The 16801-nt window shown below is 37.8% G+C and overlaps 1 protein-coding gene across 1 annotated transcript in view; it reads left to right on the forward strand.

Annotated features, from left to right (window-relative positions):
- FARS2 (phenylalanyl-tRNA synthetase 2, mitochondrial) overlaps window positions 1-16801 on the forward strand; it is a 226236-nt gene that overhangs the window by 64575 nt on the left and 144860 nt on the right. Inside the window, exon 5 of the mRNA XM_081951382.1 lies at window positions 4632-4763. Within this exon, the coding sequence (XP_081807508.1) occupies window positions 4632-4763 (132 nt within the window). The remainder of the gene's footprint in view (window positions 1-4631; window positions 4764-16801) is intronic.

A 16801-nucleotide genomic window follows, 5' to 3' on the forward strand; every position in this document is an offset into this window, starting at 1 on the left:
GTACATAGAATAATAAATATTAAATATAGTATATAGTGTATTAAAAACTTTTTAAAACCCCAAACCCAATTAAAATGAATAAATCCCCGGGAGGTAGAACTAAGAAAGTGCCAGGCCAGCTGATTGAAATAGGTGAGTCTTTAACTTTTGCCGGAAGGAACGGAGGTCGGTGGTAGTTCGAATGTCAGGGGGGAGGTCATTCCAGAGGGTTGGGCCCATCACAGAGAAGGATCTACTCCTAGGTGTCGCCCGCTGGCATTGACTAGCAGACGGCACCAGGAGGAGCCCCTCTCTGTGTGAGCGGATAGGTCGCAGGGACGTGTGTGGTAGGATGCGATCCTGCAGGTAACTAGGTCCACTGCCATGGAACTCTGCTTAACCTCACTGGTGCTCTCCCTCCCCAAGTGTAGTGACTTCCTCCCCAGGCCCCCATTCATTTCTCTCTCTCACACACACAGCTGGATAAAACTATATAAAAATCTAGCCCAGCTTCACTGATTACAAGTTTGAAAAGGCAACGTGGCTCCACCTGCAATCAAACTACACTTGGGGAGGGAGAGCACAAGCGAGCACTGAGGAGACCACAGGAGGAGGCAGGAAGCCAGGCAAAGAGCCATGCTGTAGTACACACACTTCCCCCCAGACTCTTTCTTTTGGAAGGCTCAGCTTGGCTCCCCTCCGGCTTCTCTGCCTCTCCTCTCACCCCAGCCTGCCAGCAGGAGGTGGTGGGTGGGCTTTATTGTGTTCCAGGCATTTCCCACCCAGACAGCAGGCTGCATTTGCAATGGTGGAGGTGTTTGGGAAAGGCAGCAGGGGAATGGGGGGGGGGGATGGCAGAGGAGCTGCTTTCAAGCCACTGGAAAAGATATCCAATCCAACTTTTGTGTGTGTGTGGGTTTGTTTGAGAGTGAGTGAGAGAGGGAAGGGGTAGGAGAGATAGTCCAATCCAACTTCTGTGTGTGTGTGTGTGTGTGTGTGCGCGTGCGTGTGTGTGTGTTTGAGAGAGGGGGAGGAAGGGAGAGAGGGAGGAAGGAGGGGAAGGAGAAGAAAAAGAAAAAGAAAGAAGGAGCAAAGGAGAAAAACAAATGCTGTCGCTTTAAATTGGAACTGAGCATGCCTGGCTGTGGAATTCTGGGAGTTGAAGTCCACAAGTCTAAAAATATTTGAAACCCAGCACTGTGTCAGTGCCTCACCAGTCATAAACCTCACCGCACGTCACTGAGTTGAGGACATAGACGTTCAATTCTGAAATGGAAATTTGTTTTAAAAATAACTCACTAATAACATATACCAAAGCTGCATTACAATATAACAAGCTACCGTGGTCTGATGCCTTTGTTAAGAACAATATATCTCTGAGTCTCACAAAAAACATTTTGGAATTTTGGGAGCTGCACTCCTTCACATCGGAAGAGGGCACATGGGAAAGGAAAATGTACTAGAAAGCCAAGCATAATGAATTTAAGCCAGCAAAATTATTCTTAAAAGTATATTTAAAAATACAACATTAGAATTCAAGCAAGATGTTGGCAAGGTTTGAAATTGTTGGGATATATTTTTATCATAGCTCTAGCAAAGAACATTTTAACTTAAACTCCTACACAAGAAGGTGTTAGCAACTTCTTTCTTTTTTTTGCTGAGAATTTTTGTTTGTGGTATATGCCTACTTGTTTCTTCTTTTCATAGTCGGCTCCAGTCTCAACTTATTTTTTATTCACGTTACATAAACTGAAAATAAATGTCAGATTGAACATGGGGCACTTGATGATAAATATTTCCTTTGGTTCTGTGTCGTGGGGTTACTCATTTTTAGATTATTTGTCAGCTTATGTTCAAATTATACTTTAAAACCATATTTTCAGAAAAAAAAAAAGCCAAGATTCTAAGGATGAAAATATAGTTTCTTCGTCTTCATTTGCATACAGTGAATGCAATGCTGGTTACAGTAATTACCATTAGTTCAGTGTGGTTTTAAATATTTGACCTTCTCACATAAGTTTTATGTTTCTAATGGGTTGTCAGGTCCATTATAAACTGGATGTATGCCATTGCAGTTTGTAGGCTCGGCTAGAGCAATAGATTCTCAGGTTTGAACACTCCGCTTGGGCATGTTGCGCGCCAGTCACAATAAGATTGCTTAAGATAAAGTCAGAAAAGAAGAAGAAGTTATGCGTGCCAACTGGAAATGAAACAAACTACATAGTTAAAGATAACTCTTCCTCTGAAAAAAAGAGCAGGACTTGAAAGAGAGACTCTCAGCTCATTTACTGCACAAGAGAAAAATAAGTTGTTAAGTGAGTTTGCCCCATTTTACAACTTTCTTGCCACAGTTGCTAAGTGAATTATTACATTTATTAAGTTAGTAACACAGTTGTTAAGTGAATCATTACATTTATTAAGTTAGTAACACAGTTGTTAAGTGAATCACTACATTTATTAAGTTAGTAACACGGTTGTTAAGTGAATCATTACATTTATTAAGTTAGTAACACAGTTGTTAAGTGAATCTGGATTCCACATTGACTTTGCTTGTCAGAAGTTCACAAAAGGGAATCACATGACCCCGGGACACTGCAACCGTCATAAATATGAACTAGTTGCCAAGCATCTGAATTTTGCTCATGTGACCATGGGGATGCTGCAATGGTCATAAGAGTGAAAAATGGTCATAAGTTACTTTTTTCAGTGCCATTGTAGCTTTGAATCAGTGGTGGGTTGCAGGTGGTACGCCACGGTATGGGCATAATGGTGCCTGCTGGGTGCCTGATCTGGTACGGTGCTCTGGAGGACCCACCCATCCTGTATTTGAGCTCTTTACATGCATGGAGCGTACGGCACCAGGGCAATGCTCTGAATGCTCTGAAGCGAGCAGCTGAAGCGTTGCAGAGGTATCGTAGGAGTTAAGGATGCATCCGCACACTGCGCGCATGTATGTGGTGGACGCCAGGACCCATTGCACTGTACCGGTGTCACCGGGATCCGAAACCCACCATTGCTTTGAATGGTCACTAAATGAACTGTTGTAAGTCGAGGATTACCTGTACATGAGAAGAGTGAAGAAGATCTTAAACTCCAAACTCAGTGGTGAAAATCGAGGTGATTTAACACCTGAGCAATTCCAGCCATTAGATATACAGTTGAAATAGTGGAATGGATTCAAGCTGAAGTATAAACCCTGGATAGGGAGACCAGAAAAATAATAACAGTGACTCATACCCTTCAACCGCACAGTAACGTTGACAGACTCTATTTACCAAGGAGCCTAGGTTCAAATATACTAGAAGTTGAAGAAAAAAGGGCATTGGAAAAATATCTGAAGGACAGTATAGAAGAAGCATTGAGGCTAGTACACTATGAAGACTTGCTGATTACCAAAGGCACCAAATCTGCCTATAGGAAATGTTAATAGCTACATAAAATCACTGGGGGAGGTCACCCCATTATGGGGTTGAAATATCATCCGCATATTGATGATACTCAGCTGTACATCTCTGTCCGTGGTGAGTTAAGTGATTCTGTGATATCTCCCTGTGCCTGAAGGCTGTTGAGATCTGGATACGATGCAACAGGCTAAAGCTGCACCATGGCAAGATGTAGTGGCTCTGAGTAAGGAGCTCTTTGGCTCTTGTAGAGGGTTAAGATGGGATGGCAGAGAATGCTGTTGGTCCCATCCATTAGGGATGTACATCCGGTGGAACTACGAAAAAGGGCATTGTCAGTGGTGGCCCTTCCCAATGGTCAAATTCAATTTTTTTTACTACCGGTTCTGTGGGCGTGGCTTGATGGGCATGGCAGGGGAAGGATACTGCAAAATCCCCATTCCCTCCCCACTCCTGGGGAAAGGATATTGCAAAATTTCCATTCCCACCCCACTCTGGGACCAGCCAGAGGTGGTATTTGCCGGTTCTCTGAACTATTCAAAATTTCCGCTACCGGTTCTGCTGAATTTCACCCCTACCCTTCCCTATGGGACATCCTTCCCCTGGAAGTGTGATTGACCCTCACCTTGTGGCCTTTCCGAAAGGCTCCGAAGATGTGGTTTTGCAAGTGGACCTGAGGACTTCGAATGGAGATGGAGCTGATCACGTGATTGATTTGATTTTGTTGCTGCTGCAGTGGAGGGGGGGGGGTGGTGGTTTACAATTTTTAATATTGTGGATTTTAATGTTGTAAACTGCCCGGAGTCACCTGTGTATGAACTGGGCAGTCATACAAATCTGCTTAATAAATAAAAAATAAATAACGATTATAATATCATCATCTATATCTCTGGGGAGATGTTAGTTATTTCCAGTTCCTGACCACAACAAAATTTTACCCATGTTCGCCAGATAGTTGCTGGTGATTGATTTGTTTTTAAAGGGTATTTGAATTGCATAAAGGCTTTTTCCCCTTTGAAAAGATGTGGCTCTTTCTCCTACTCCACCTCTTTCACAAGATCCACGATATATTACCTTATACACAAAGTACTGTCAGTTATGTGGCTATTTACTTTTTATAGTTTGCAGCTACTGATGACATTAAACGAAAGGCAAACTTTTTCTTAGGGTATACTGCAAGGCATAAGCTGTTAACATCACTTAACCCCATCTTTTCTTTTTGGCTTATATCTTTTATTTTAACCACTCCAGGACTCAAGATTAGGTGGGTGGACTGTTATTTTCCATTTACTCACCCTTCCTTTGAGATGGAGATCAACTTTCAAGGAGAATGGATGGAGGTCTTGGGATGTGGGGTTATGGAGCAGCAGCTAGTTAACTCAGGTATGAAAATTCCTTTTGCTTCGTTGACCTCTCTGTTAACAAAGACTAGTGCAATCGGTTTCACAGCCCAGCGCACTGCCTTCATTTGCAGTGCATTCTTATATATACCTGCAGATCACTGTTAGTAACTGTGGCTGTTAACTTAGAGACAAAGAACAAATAGCATTCTGAATGTTGATGTTGCTACATAATTTGGTAAATGAGAAACTAACACTGGAACTGAATTATTCACGAGTGGTGGGAAGCATTTTTTTCTCCTTTATGATTGAATAATGTACAGATTATATTTTCATAGAAGTGTGTGAATATACTTGTATGCCCTAATAGAATGATATAACTATGGGAAAACTACAGAATTCTAGCATACTATGATTTAACAAGCTAAAACTTGCTAAAGATCTGCCTTCAAGATAGTATTTTATTTAGAATAAAATAGAATTCTTTATTGGCCAAGTGTGATTGGACACACTTCGGTGCATAGCTCTCAGTGTACATAAAAGATATAAGTGATAAATCATGATCATAGTCATCATATTCATAGTCATCATAAAAATACATTCATCATAAGTCATAAGATAAAACACTTAGTGATAGTCATGGGATACTAAATAAGCAATCAACATAAATCATACTAGGAAACTAAATAAAACAATATACAACAAAGTTATAGTCATTAGTAGAAAAGGAAATAGGTAATAGGAAGAATGAGAATAATAATAATAATATAGTCTTAGTAAATACCATAGTTTGACAATGTTGTGGGAATTAGTTGTTTAGCAGAGTGAATTAAAATCTCAGACATATAACGCTATCATCACCAATAAGTGCCAACAGGATTAAGGTGTATAATTAAATCATAAAATGTAAGAAGAAATCCTGTCAGTCATTTGATCTAAACCTCTGTTCAGCACGTGAATTCATTAATCACTTAGCTATCCCTCCCCCAACAAATATTCAACCAATCTCTATTTGAAAAGATCCAGTAAAGGGCAGTCTGCAATTTTTCCAGAAATACACTTGCATTATTTAATACATTTTACCATCAGGAAATTTCTCTCATCCTCATTCTCCTTGATTCTTGTCCAGCTTTTGATTTCAGTAGGGAACAAGTCTGTTCTATCTTGTATGTGATAGTCTCTTAGATGGCGATACAGGTAGTCCTTGACTTAAAACAGCTCTTACACATTTTAAAATTACACATGCAAGGAAGTATTGTATTCATTGAATAACCAGATTCTCATAAACGTTAAAAATAAATAGCTTTCAGTTGTTATTGAGCCAGCAGGCAGTTAAAAATGTATCTGTTGTCTTGATAAAAAACAAACAAATGAAGAACAAACCCTAGGTTATTGAGAAAGGGGCAAAAATATCTTTTTATTATTATACATGGTAAAACTCTGATAGAAATTGAGTAAGTTTAAGAATTACAAATGTATTAATAGTAAAACAGTAATTGTTATTTTAATGAATACACTTGGGGTGCATTTGTCTTCAAGTGTGGATGGCCTGTTCTTGTCAAAATGCCATAACAGAATATGGTGGGATTTTGGAAAGAAAAGATAAAAATCTATCCCTGAAGTTAGTTTGCTCCTTGAACATTACAGAATCCAGTGAGGTTTCCACATGCTTTGATGTATTTAGTTTTGAATATTTAATTGGGAATTTATGGGAACTTTTCATTCTTTTCTTTCCCAAAGATAGTATCATTTTACCTCAAAACCCTTTCCTTGATTTTACTGACATTTCAGAAGAAGCATGTCTCCAGCTGAGGAATTTTTGGAGAAATGAAAAAAGAAAAATTTTCATTGATGTCACTTACAAAGACTTCATTCCTGTTTTTTTCTCTCTCATTGGATTTCTGGATTGAAGGCTTTTATACTATCTTAGAGAATACATATTATCTCATGAACTTCACAATGAGCAATGTAGACCAACACTGTACTGTGATCTAGAAAGGATTGCAGAGTTAAATCTATTTTTGTTTGTTTTACATTCATAAATCCTAATATTCTTTGTGAAGAAAGTAACTTTTCTCACTGAGGAAAAAAATGTAATAAAAGCACCATATGTAATAGCCAGAGTAAATGTACAAAAATATGTTTCATTCTATTCAGTGGGGCTTACTCCAAATAATTCAGTAAGGGAGGTATGTTAAACATGCATGCCACAAGTCAAGCCCAAGACACTCAAAAAATAATCACTCCTACTATTTTTCACCTAGTGATACACTGGAAGTCTTTAAGAAGATGTTGGATAGCCATTTGTCTGAAACAGTATAGGGTTTCCTGCCTAGGCAGGGGGTTGGACTAGAAGACCTCCAAGGTCCCTTCCAACTCTGCTATTGTATTGTATTGTATTGTATTGTATTGTATTGTATTGTATTGTATTGTATTGTATTGTATTGTATTGTATTGTATACTTTAGTTACTATGGTTTACCGAATGAGAGAGTTGCAGGATGTGTGTTTTGGGTCACATTCTTTTTTGGGATCTTTTTATTTCCTTTTAAGCTTGCAATAAATAGTTAGTGATATTTGCTGCAGATTGGTGCTCATATCTTGAAGAGATGTTCTATAATATTTCTTATTATTATTGATTGTTTTGCTTAAAAGAGTATTTGGATATATTTAATTACGTAGTCAATTGTTCCATTGTGAGCAATCATATTAATCAGGGATGATCAGAGCTGTTTTTTTAAATGATATGGGTTATATCAACCCTTAGCATTGTCTCAATATTCCAACTGTGTTTTAAAATGTTGATACGTTTCATGCACCAGTAATAACTAGTAGCTAAATAGAAATATGATTAATATTAATTGCTTTATTTACTGGATTGATGAAGCCATCAGAATGCAGTTTTTTGAAGACTGTATCAAACCTCAGAGTGTGTTTCCTTGTGAAGAATTTTTTTTTTGTCCTTCACATCTAGCTCTGTACATCTTTGCAGATGGTGCCTTATGAGTTGTACAGAAGCTCTCCAGCAGGTGAAGTATGTAGCATATCTTGTGTGCCAATCCGGTATCAGATGTCTGTGGGGAAAAACGTAATTACTTCTCAATAACACTGCAGGAATTTGAAACAGAACATTACGCTGCTGTGCTTGGGATTTAACAAGGATGATATAGCAGGCTTTGTTGAATTTGGAAGAGTTCATGTAGCTCAGTTCAGCTAGCTGGAGATTTGAATGTGTGTTGAGCCATTCCAATAATAGAATGGGCAAATTTAGCTTTTCAGCTGACTGGGCTGGAAAGCCAGGAAAGGAAGCATCTGCTGCAACAGGCTAAATCTGATTCAGGCATGCCATCGAGACATTGGCCCTTACATCTTATTGATGATGTCATATTCAGGAATAAGCCTTTTCTTTTAAGTTCAGTAGACCCAAATTATTGGAGTAGCAATTGTTTAATATACCAGGGAGGACACGGGAGAGGGGACCATTCCCAAAGAAATACAGGTAACCTTGTAATCCTCAATTTATGAACACAAGTAGGACCCAAATTTGTTATGGTTGTAAGTTGAGTTGTTCCTAATTTTACAATAATTTTTACAACAGTTGTTAAGGAAATCATTGTGGTTGTTAAACTAATCACTGTCCTTGTTAAGTGAATCACATAGTCACTAAGTGAATCCAGCATCCCCAATGGGCAGTTTTGTGGAAAAAATGGGCAAAAAAGATTACAAATCGTGATTATGTGACCACAGGATGCTGCAACCCAACAATTGTAAATGCGAGCCAGTTTCCAGGTGCCCAAATTGCAATCATGTGACCGCCAGGATGGTGCAACAGTTGAAAGTACCGTTACGATTGTAATCATTATTACATAATTATCATAGGTCATGTTCTCCAAGGCTGTCATAACTTTTAAGCAATCATTAAATGAACAATCATAAGTTGAGGACTACCTATATGTTCTAGTTATTTCTAATGGGGATTCCCTGATGAGATGTATTCATTACTGGATAACTGTATCAGTTCAGTAATCTCATCAGCACTTTTTACACATTAAAAGGTAAAACATTAATCCATTCCTAAAATTGTTCATATATGTTTAATGCATTTTAGAAAGTTAATTATTTTATAGTCTATGTGGAAATGAAATGTGTAAAATAATGGTTAGCTGGGTTTCTGAAATTGTTGTTATGAATCCCAGGACAAAAAAAAAATGAATTATAAAATATCTCTGCTTACAACTTCTCATTCACTTGGCAATTTCTTCTCCTTTGGTGGACCTTTGACTTGATGTACAGTTATACAAAAAAGCATTAGGGTAGAAGCAAAAGTTAGCAAATTAGTATTGTTTTCCCTCCTCAGTTCTGTGTTTAAATATATAACCTACCCAAAGGTTGAAAAATTATTACAGAAGCATGTGACTCAAATCTTAGGAAAAAAACCCCAACCCTACAGATGATCAGCACAGCGACCATAGAATAATTCTGTTGAATTAGCGTTTGATCATCTGCTACTTTTTGATGTTTATGGATAGTCTTGAGGGCAGCCCCAAAGAGTGTGAGTTACAGTTGTCCAAGAGTGACATGATGAGGGCATGAATGATTATAACCCAGAGCAGCCAGTTCAAGGAAGCCCTTATCTACTGTGTTCCCTGAATCAGGGTTTCCCTGTTATCTGCTGCAACTGGGAGTTCAAAGAATGTCCAGATCATGAACCTCCTCTCTTTCACTGTTTCTATAAGGAATTAAGGCACTGCATTGAGAAGGTCTGAAATAACTGTTAAGGACTGATTTGCAGAAAAGGTTACCCAGTTCAGGGATTGAAGCAAACCTGAGAAAGAAACTCAATTCTATCTTGATTTTGTTTTATAGAAGATCAGGCAGACAGAAACTTGGGCAGACTTTCAAGATTCTGTTACCGATACCTTACAACAATTTTATTTTATTTATTTGATTATTTGTATCCTGCCTTTATTATTTATGTAAATAACTCAAGGCAGCAAACTTATCCAACACACTTTCTTCCTCCTATTTTCCCCACAACTCTGAGGTGAGTTGGGCTAGGACAGGGGTGTCCAAACTTGGGAACTTTAAGACTTGTGGATTTCAACTCCCAGAATTCCCCAGCCTGGCTGGGGAATTCTGGGAGTTGAAGTCCACAAGTCTTAAAGTTTCCAAGTTTGGACACCCCTGGGCTAGGAGAACGTGACTAACCCAAGGTCACCCACTTGGCTTTCATGCCTAAAGCAGGACTTGAACTCAGTTTTTTTTGCTTTGTTTTTGCTTTCTAGTTAGTGCCTTTACCGCTAACCAAACTAGCTCTCATAATAATAATAAACAATAAAGAGTAAAGTAGCGTTCTTGGAATCTCTTCAGTGTTTACTTGCTGATTTGGCCTAGCTCAAAGATCTGGCAAGTTTGGAGTCACAGGGTTTCTGAACAACAACCACTCCATCATTCTGGAGTTCAGCTTGATCTTACTTCAATCCATCTTGTCTCTGACAATCTTCAGACATTGAATGTGTATGGAGATTCTCAGTCATTCAGATTGCAGTTTTCTCAAAGGTGCTTTTTCAAAAGGCAACTGGACTTTCTTTGTTTTGCTTTGAAGATGTTCAGCTTCTCATCCAGAAAGCTTCATCCGATGGTGGGTAGGATAGAAGACTTAGTTCTGCCAGAATGGGGATGGGATGGAAGGATTATGTTTCTTCTGCAGTCTGGTTGTTAGCACTCTCTCTCAGAGCTGTTGAGGCCACTTGGGGGTATGGCTGTGTCACCTGAATCAGAATGCAAATGGGTGTGGAACCTTCTTGGAACTGTTGAAAGGACTGTGTTGTAGACAGGAGGTAGGTGGTGTCTTATCCCTTCCCTTCGTTGACAAAGAGCTGTTCAATTTTAACATAGATGGCCTCTTTTAACCCTCTTTTAAACCAATGGTCCTCTCTATTCATAATCTAACCAGACCCTGAAGCAGGATGCCCATTGCATCTTTTCTTAGTCTAGAATTGAGTTATATAACAGGCTACCATCAGCATATTGATGATAACAAACCTTGGACTAGTGAATGTCCTGGGCCATCCAGCTACCATGGTAGATAATCCACAACAATTCAGTTTCTGCCCCATGCTTAAATCTGAAATCAGATTGACAAGGATCTGGCATAAACATATTTCTGTGTATTTGTATATTCATTCGTGTTCCATCAATTCAACTCAATAATAAAAAATAACTCAGTTTTTATTTTATTTATCTTTTCCTTCCAATCACACTAAACTCATTTCCCTTATCTACTGCAGCTCAACTCCAAACTTGGTGTTAGGGTTCCAAGTAACACCCCCAATGAAAGACCCCTTTCAAGGTCTGACACTTGGACTTACATCTAATTTCTCTCCATCTAATTTCTTCTTTTTACCAGCCATTTGCCCTTGCCCAATTACAATCTGCCCACCTCTATCACTTATAGCATAGTTAGACTAGTGACAGTGCTAACTGTGAATGTTTATGGTCTCCCACTGTCTGTTGCTCATAGTTACACCCACATACAGTGTGTTCAGAACATATGCATCATTTGATTTCTCCTTCTTATAATTTGTCTTTATGCCTATATTTAACTTACAGATGCATTTTTTTCATGCTTACATTTTTTGCTCTCGCATGTGTCTTAAAAGAAACATGTATTGTTTTAGGGATGTCGGCATTTCTGATTGAAAACTTTCTGTCATATCCATTATGTACACTCCAGTTTATAGTCTTTGGAATAATTAATTTATCTTTACTCACAATCTGTGTGTTTGCATAAGATGATCAAATATTGCCCTATTGTGTGACAATTCAATTATACATGTTTCCAAGAAATTATTTTTTAAAACGAAGGACAGATTTCTAAAACTTACTGTTCTCATATAGCATGAACTGCTGGATTTTTTATGAAGCACACCTTTTACATCTCCTTGCTTGACTAATGAACAAATTAGATTCTAGCATATAACCAGGCTTCTGAGTGTAGAATTAAAGGTTCTTGCAAGATTAAAAAGTGGAAATAATTTAAAGAAAAATGTGTGCTAACTAACATAATGGGGATCAAATCAAGCAGAATTGTTAATTTATAGTCCTAAAAATTGTAAAGTAGGATAGTAATATGGATAAAAATTATAAGCAGATAGGCAAATCTCTTACAAATACTGTAATTAAGCTTGCAGGGAATGAAAAAAATAAACTAATAGTGATCTGGCCCAGGTGGAGAGAAACGTGGGTAAAAGTTTCTCAAAGTATTCAGAGAAATGCTGGTTTAATTAAATTACAATAATTACAATAATAGCAATAGCCATAGCAATTAGACTTATATATCTCTCCCTAGTTCTTTATCACACTCTCTGAGCGGTTTACAAATGTCGGCCTTTCCACCCCAACAAACTGGGTCCTCATTTTACGACTTTGGAAGGATAGAAAGCTGAGTCAACCTTGAGCCAGTCAGGAACAAATTCCTGGTTGTGGACAGAATTATCCTGAAATACGCCATTCTAACTACTGCGCCACCAAACCTGGAAATTATAATAAGAATTTCTCAGCTTCAAGATTCTGAATTTATTTCAGTGTTAAGGATAAAATTGGTGTAGTTCTTGCTTCTCTAGTTTTGTCCAGGTGTATGAGGCAGGCATCATAGCGCTATCCTTTCTGACACTTTTCCATAATTCAGCTATCTTTTTGATATAGTTACATTCCTGTTTTTCCATATCATCACTTTTTAATGTACCTATTATGTTTATTACACTAATGTTAGAAAATTACATTTAATATTTAATATATTTAATATTTTAATATATTAAATTTAATATTATAGTAAGATTTGATTTCTTGACGGTATACATTTCACTCCATTCAGGTTTAGTTTTCCTTAATATTAAGGACTTTAGCAGGTCATAGTCACTTTATCTCAATGTTTTTGCTACTTCATTGGCGTCTACCTTGCTGATGGATTATTAAGTCAAAAATAGTTAATCAACCTGTACTTCCTCTATTCTCTGAAAGAAGAAATAGTCAGTAGAACAAATCAGGAATTTCTGGGAATCAAATGCTTGGCAGAATTTATCTCTCAATAAATATCCATGTAATTTAAGTCTCCCATCATGATTACCGTACTTCATATCTCTTTAAAAGCTCTGCGATTTCCATCTTCCATATTGACTGAGCAGGTTATAATGGACACTGAAACGGCTTTTATTCATTCTTCCACATATTTTAATCGAGATGGTTTCTATAGTATTGACAGATTAATTCATTTGGATTTCTGAGAAGATGTTATGCAGTGTAATCCTATCCTTATTGGTTTTGTTCCTTTGAACGATTTGTATTCTTCCATTGCTGTGTTCTGATTCTCAGTTATACTTATTAAGTCATATTTTTCCCTCTTTATCAAAGAGTGCAAATTAATTTTGTTTTATTGCAAATCTTCTGAGCTTTAGCAAATAGACATAAAGTGTCATGTTTTGTTGGGAAGCATCCAGCCTGCCAAGAAGAAGGGATCAAGGATGGAGCTAGCCTGGGGTCATTGCACAACTGCAAAAGGGCTAGGACTGACACCCCCTTCCCCACATGTTCCTTGAAGCTTTATTTAATTTAGTTCCTAGGATTAAGAGATTCTTGTATTATAGGCAGAACATAATAAAGTCATTACCTTGAACCTTGTGTGTGGGGGTCTGGTTGTTCGTGTTTGACAGATTCCTGAGATTTCTTCCAACAGCTTCAAAGACCATGGTGATAGTTGTAGCTGCTCTTAACACTATCATTTGGCTCCAAAGGGATTAGTACAAAAATGAATTTGATAAATCTTGGAAGTTGTTTTATTGCATTTGTAATCCATTCTCCTGGTAGACAATACACTACTTTTGTCCCTCATAGCAATGGGTTACCAATTACAGGCAGATTCCTCAGGTTACAACCATAATGGAGCCTGTTGATTATAGTTGTAAGTTGTAATGGTCATAAAACAAGGCAGTCACATGACTTTTTTGCTGCGATTGTTAAACGAGTGCCGCAGACATAAAACCAATGCCATAATTCTAAAGCGAAAGCTGTGGTCATTAAGCCAACCTCGTTGTTTGCTTCGGTGCAGTTTTGCCAAAAACTCAAAATAAGTGCTACTTTTTTGATGAAACTGTAGTAAAACGCACGCATGTCTGCAGGGCACTGTAAATTCAGTCATGTTGCTAAAGGCTTGAAGCCCTATGACCATGCGTGGAGGCAACCATGGGAATTGAGATTCAGTTTGTAAGTTCCCTTTTTCAGATAGGTTCTAATTTCAAGCAGTTGCTAAAGTTGTAAATGGAAGACTTACTGTACTAACTAACTAAATTGAGGACTTAGAAACCTATGACTCTTTGTCTCTAGCTGCATCCCCTCTGGTTTTCAGGAATCAGCCCTTCTGTCCTTTGTTCAGAAGTATCTTTTTATTCCCCCCTGAAGGCTCACAGCTTGTTTCTTTGATGAGAGATGAAAGTATATATTTAGTTCTAATGTCAACCCTTTCAGGTAGGCCCAGTCAGGATACTGCAAGAAATTATAGAACTTGACTTTATTGATTTGACTACAATAGTACCTTGAAACCCCGACTGTATTTACACTTCCTTTCCTCTTATACCAAAGAGAGTCAAGGTGATCCAGCTTTAAGGTTTTTTTCTCAGGTTGTCATGTTTTCCTGAACTGAGTTCAAGAGTACTAGAGGACCAACAATGCCTAAGTTTTCCCCACCTCATTTCTGGGTCACAACACAAGATTGGACAGTGCAGCGCCTTCAACTTCTCTTTGCTAATGATACGGACACCAGGCCATGCAAAGAAATGATTGATTTCCTTGGTCTCCTCTTGCTGGAAGAATAGTGAAGATGCTTCCTTTTTTTGAACAAGTTTTTTTTTTTAGTAACAGAATACATATCTTATTCCCTGAATGTTTATGACTGTGATTTTTGTAGCGCTGTTTTCTGAATTTGGCCAAGTATAGGTTTGATATGTATATTATTTTTTTTACTACTTTGGATGGTTCTTTGGTTAATAAATATAATAAATCTCATTCAAGACACCAGGCTAGAAACTAGGAGATGGGGAGTTCTAGTGCTACCTTAGACATGGAAGCCAGCTAGGTCACATTGGGTCAATCACTCCCTCTTAGCCCAGCTCATCTCACAGAGTTGTTGTTGTGGAGAAATAGGAGGAAAAAAGAGGATTAGGTATGTCTGCTGCCTTGAGTTATTTATAAAATAATAAAGGTGAGATAAAGGTCAAATAAATAAATTTTATACCATAAGCAATTCAGAGCAGAAATCAGTATTTCATCTAATTACAGCCACTTTTGATGAACTTCATCAAAAAAGTTTAATTGAATAATCCATTGGAAATCTGCAGTTCACCACATCTTTCCAGTGCAGTTACGTGAACCAAAAGAACTGTGCCGAACAGATTATCAGGCATGAATTTTGATATATGCTTCATATAATTTTTTATTTTTGAAGGCCTTCTGTCATGAAGTGATAACATATTTAATTCCTTTGTAATAACAATGATGTGTACAACTGTGATATTGCAGCCTTAGAAACTTAAGAACAGCATGGTTGTGGAAATCCGTACTACTGTGAATCACAGGAAAGATTTCCCTCCATTTCTTGTCCGTTTGGAATAATCCATTAGCTAAATGCTCCATGTGCCATCAGTTACAAGAATCCTTAGCTCTCACAGCAGTCAGAACCTGTTTTGAAAAACAAGTGAATGCAGAGCCTTTTAAAATAATCTTTATTACAATGGAAGAAATGTTTCCTAGCACAAAACAAGGTATTAATAGAAAATTAGCTTCTTGGAATCCAGAATACTTCTTGCCTTAGACTGTATATTCATATGACCGGTATACTCACGAGCCACTATCCGCCTTTTCTTTGAATTATAAATTAATTATGAAGACGGATCATCTATGCCATTCATAAATCAGCAGCTGCAATAGTATTTCAGTTTACAAAGAAGGGGCTTAAGATATAGCATTTTCATTAATAATTTGAAGATCTCGGTGGAAGATATCTCTTGTGAATAAGATGACAGTATATGTGTGCCATTACATCTAAAGTATATCTCAAAGCTTGACTCCCGGCTATATTATTGCCGTCTCCCAAATTCCCAAGATTGCACCGCCAGAATTTGGCAACAGACAACCAAGGTTCAGTAATATATTCAAAACATTTTTTTCTTAAAATAGATCTAAAAGAGGTGCATATCCAAAGTTCCGAAAAAGGATTTACATTTCAAATCTTTCATTTCCATGCCATCACAGTTAATATTTCAGAATTGTGCATATTTTAAACCCACAGGCAATGAACAAATGAGTAACTGGATAAGTATTTATGCAGCATTTATTTTACAGTCCTGCAGATTCAGATATGTGCCCTAAGGACCCTAAGGATTTCTTCTTTTGAGAATGACCTCAAAGGGAAAAAAACCAATATTGGATGTTTCCTTCAGTCTGCCCGTCTCCAAGAGTAGCTCTTTCTAATGTCAGGGAAATTCAATGTTGCGCAAGCTCTAACAGTCAACCCTTCTCTTTGAATTGGCACAGAATTTAGACAGTAAAGTTAATATCAATTCCCTCCTACTGATTGCAGTAGTATAGGAAAAAAATGCCAACAATTAAGAGACACAAACTTTTATTCTTTCTAACTTCTGTTCTACTGAGAAATCTAGAACAGAGTTGAATTTGTAGGACTCTCTCATAACAGAGTATTGTTAGAAGAACAATCAGATTTTGAAGTTGCCATGAAATGCATTAATAAAGCATTTATAAAAGAAACTTTTCAATCATTGTATGGCTATACATTATACAATACAATAGTAGAGTTGGAAGGGACCTTGGAGGTCTTCTAGTCCAACCCCCTGCCTAGGCAGGAAACCCTATACCGTTTCAGACAGATGGCTATCCAACATCTTCTTAAAGACTTCCAGTGTTGGGGCAGTCACAACTTCTGGAGGCAAGCTGTTCCACTGATTAATTGTTCTAACTGTCAGGAAATTTCTCCTCAGTTCTAAGTTGCTTCTCTCCTTGATTAGTTTCCACC

Source organism: Natrix helvetica (genome assembly GCF_964273705.1).
Source record: "Natrix helvetica genome assembly, chromosome: 4".
In the NCBI taxonomy this organism is placed as follows: Eukaryota; Metazoa; Chordata; class Lepidosauria; order Squamata; family Natricidae; genus Natrix; species Natrix helvetica.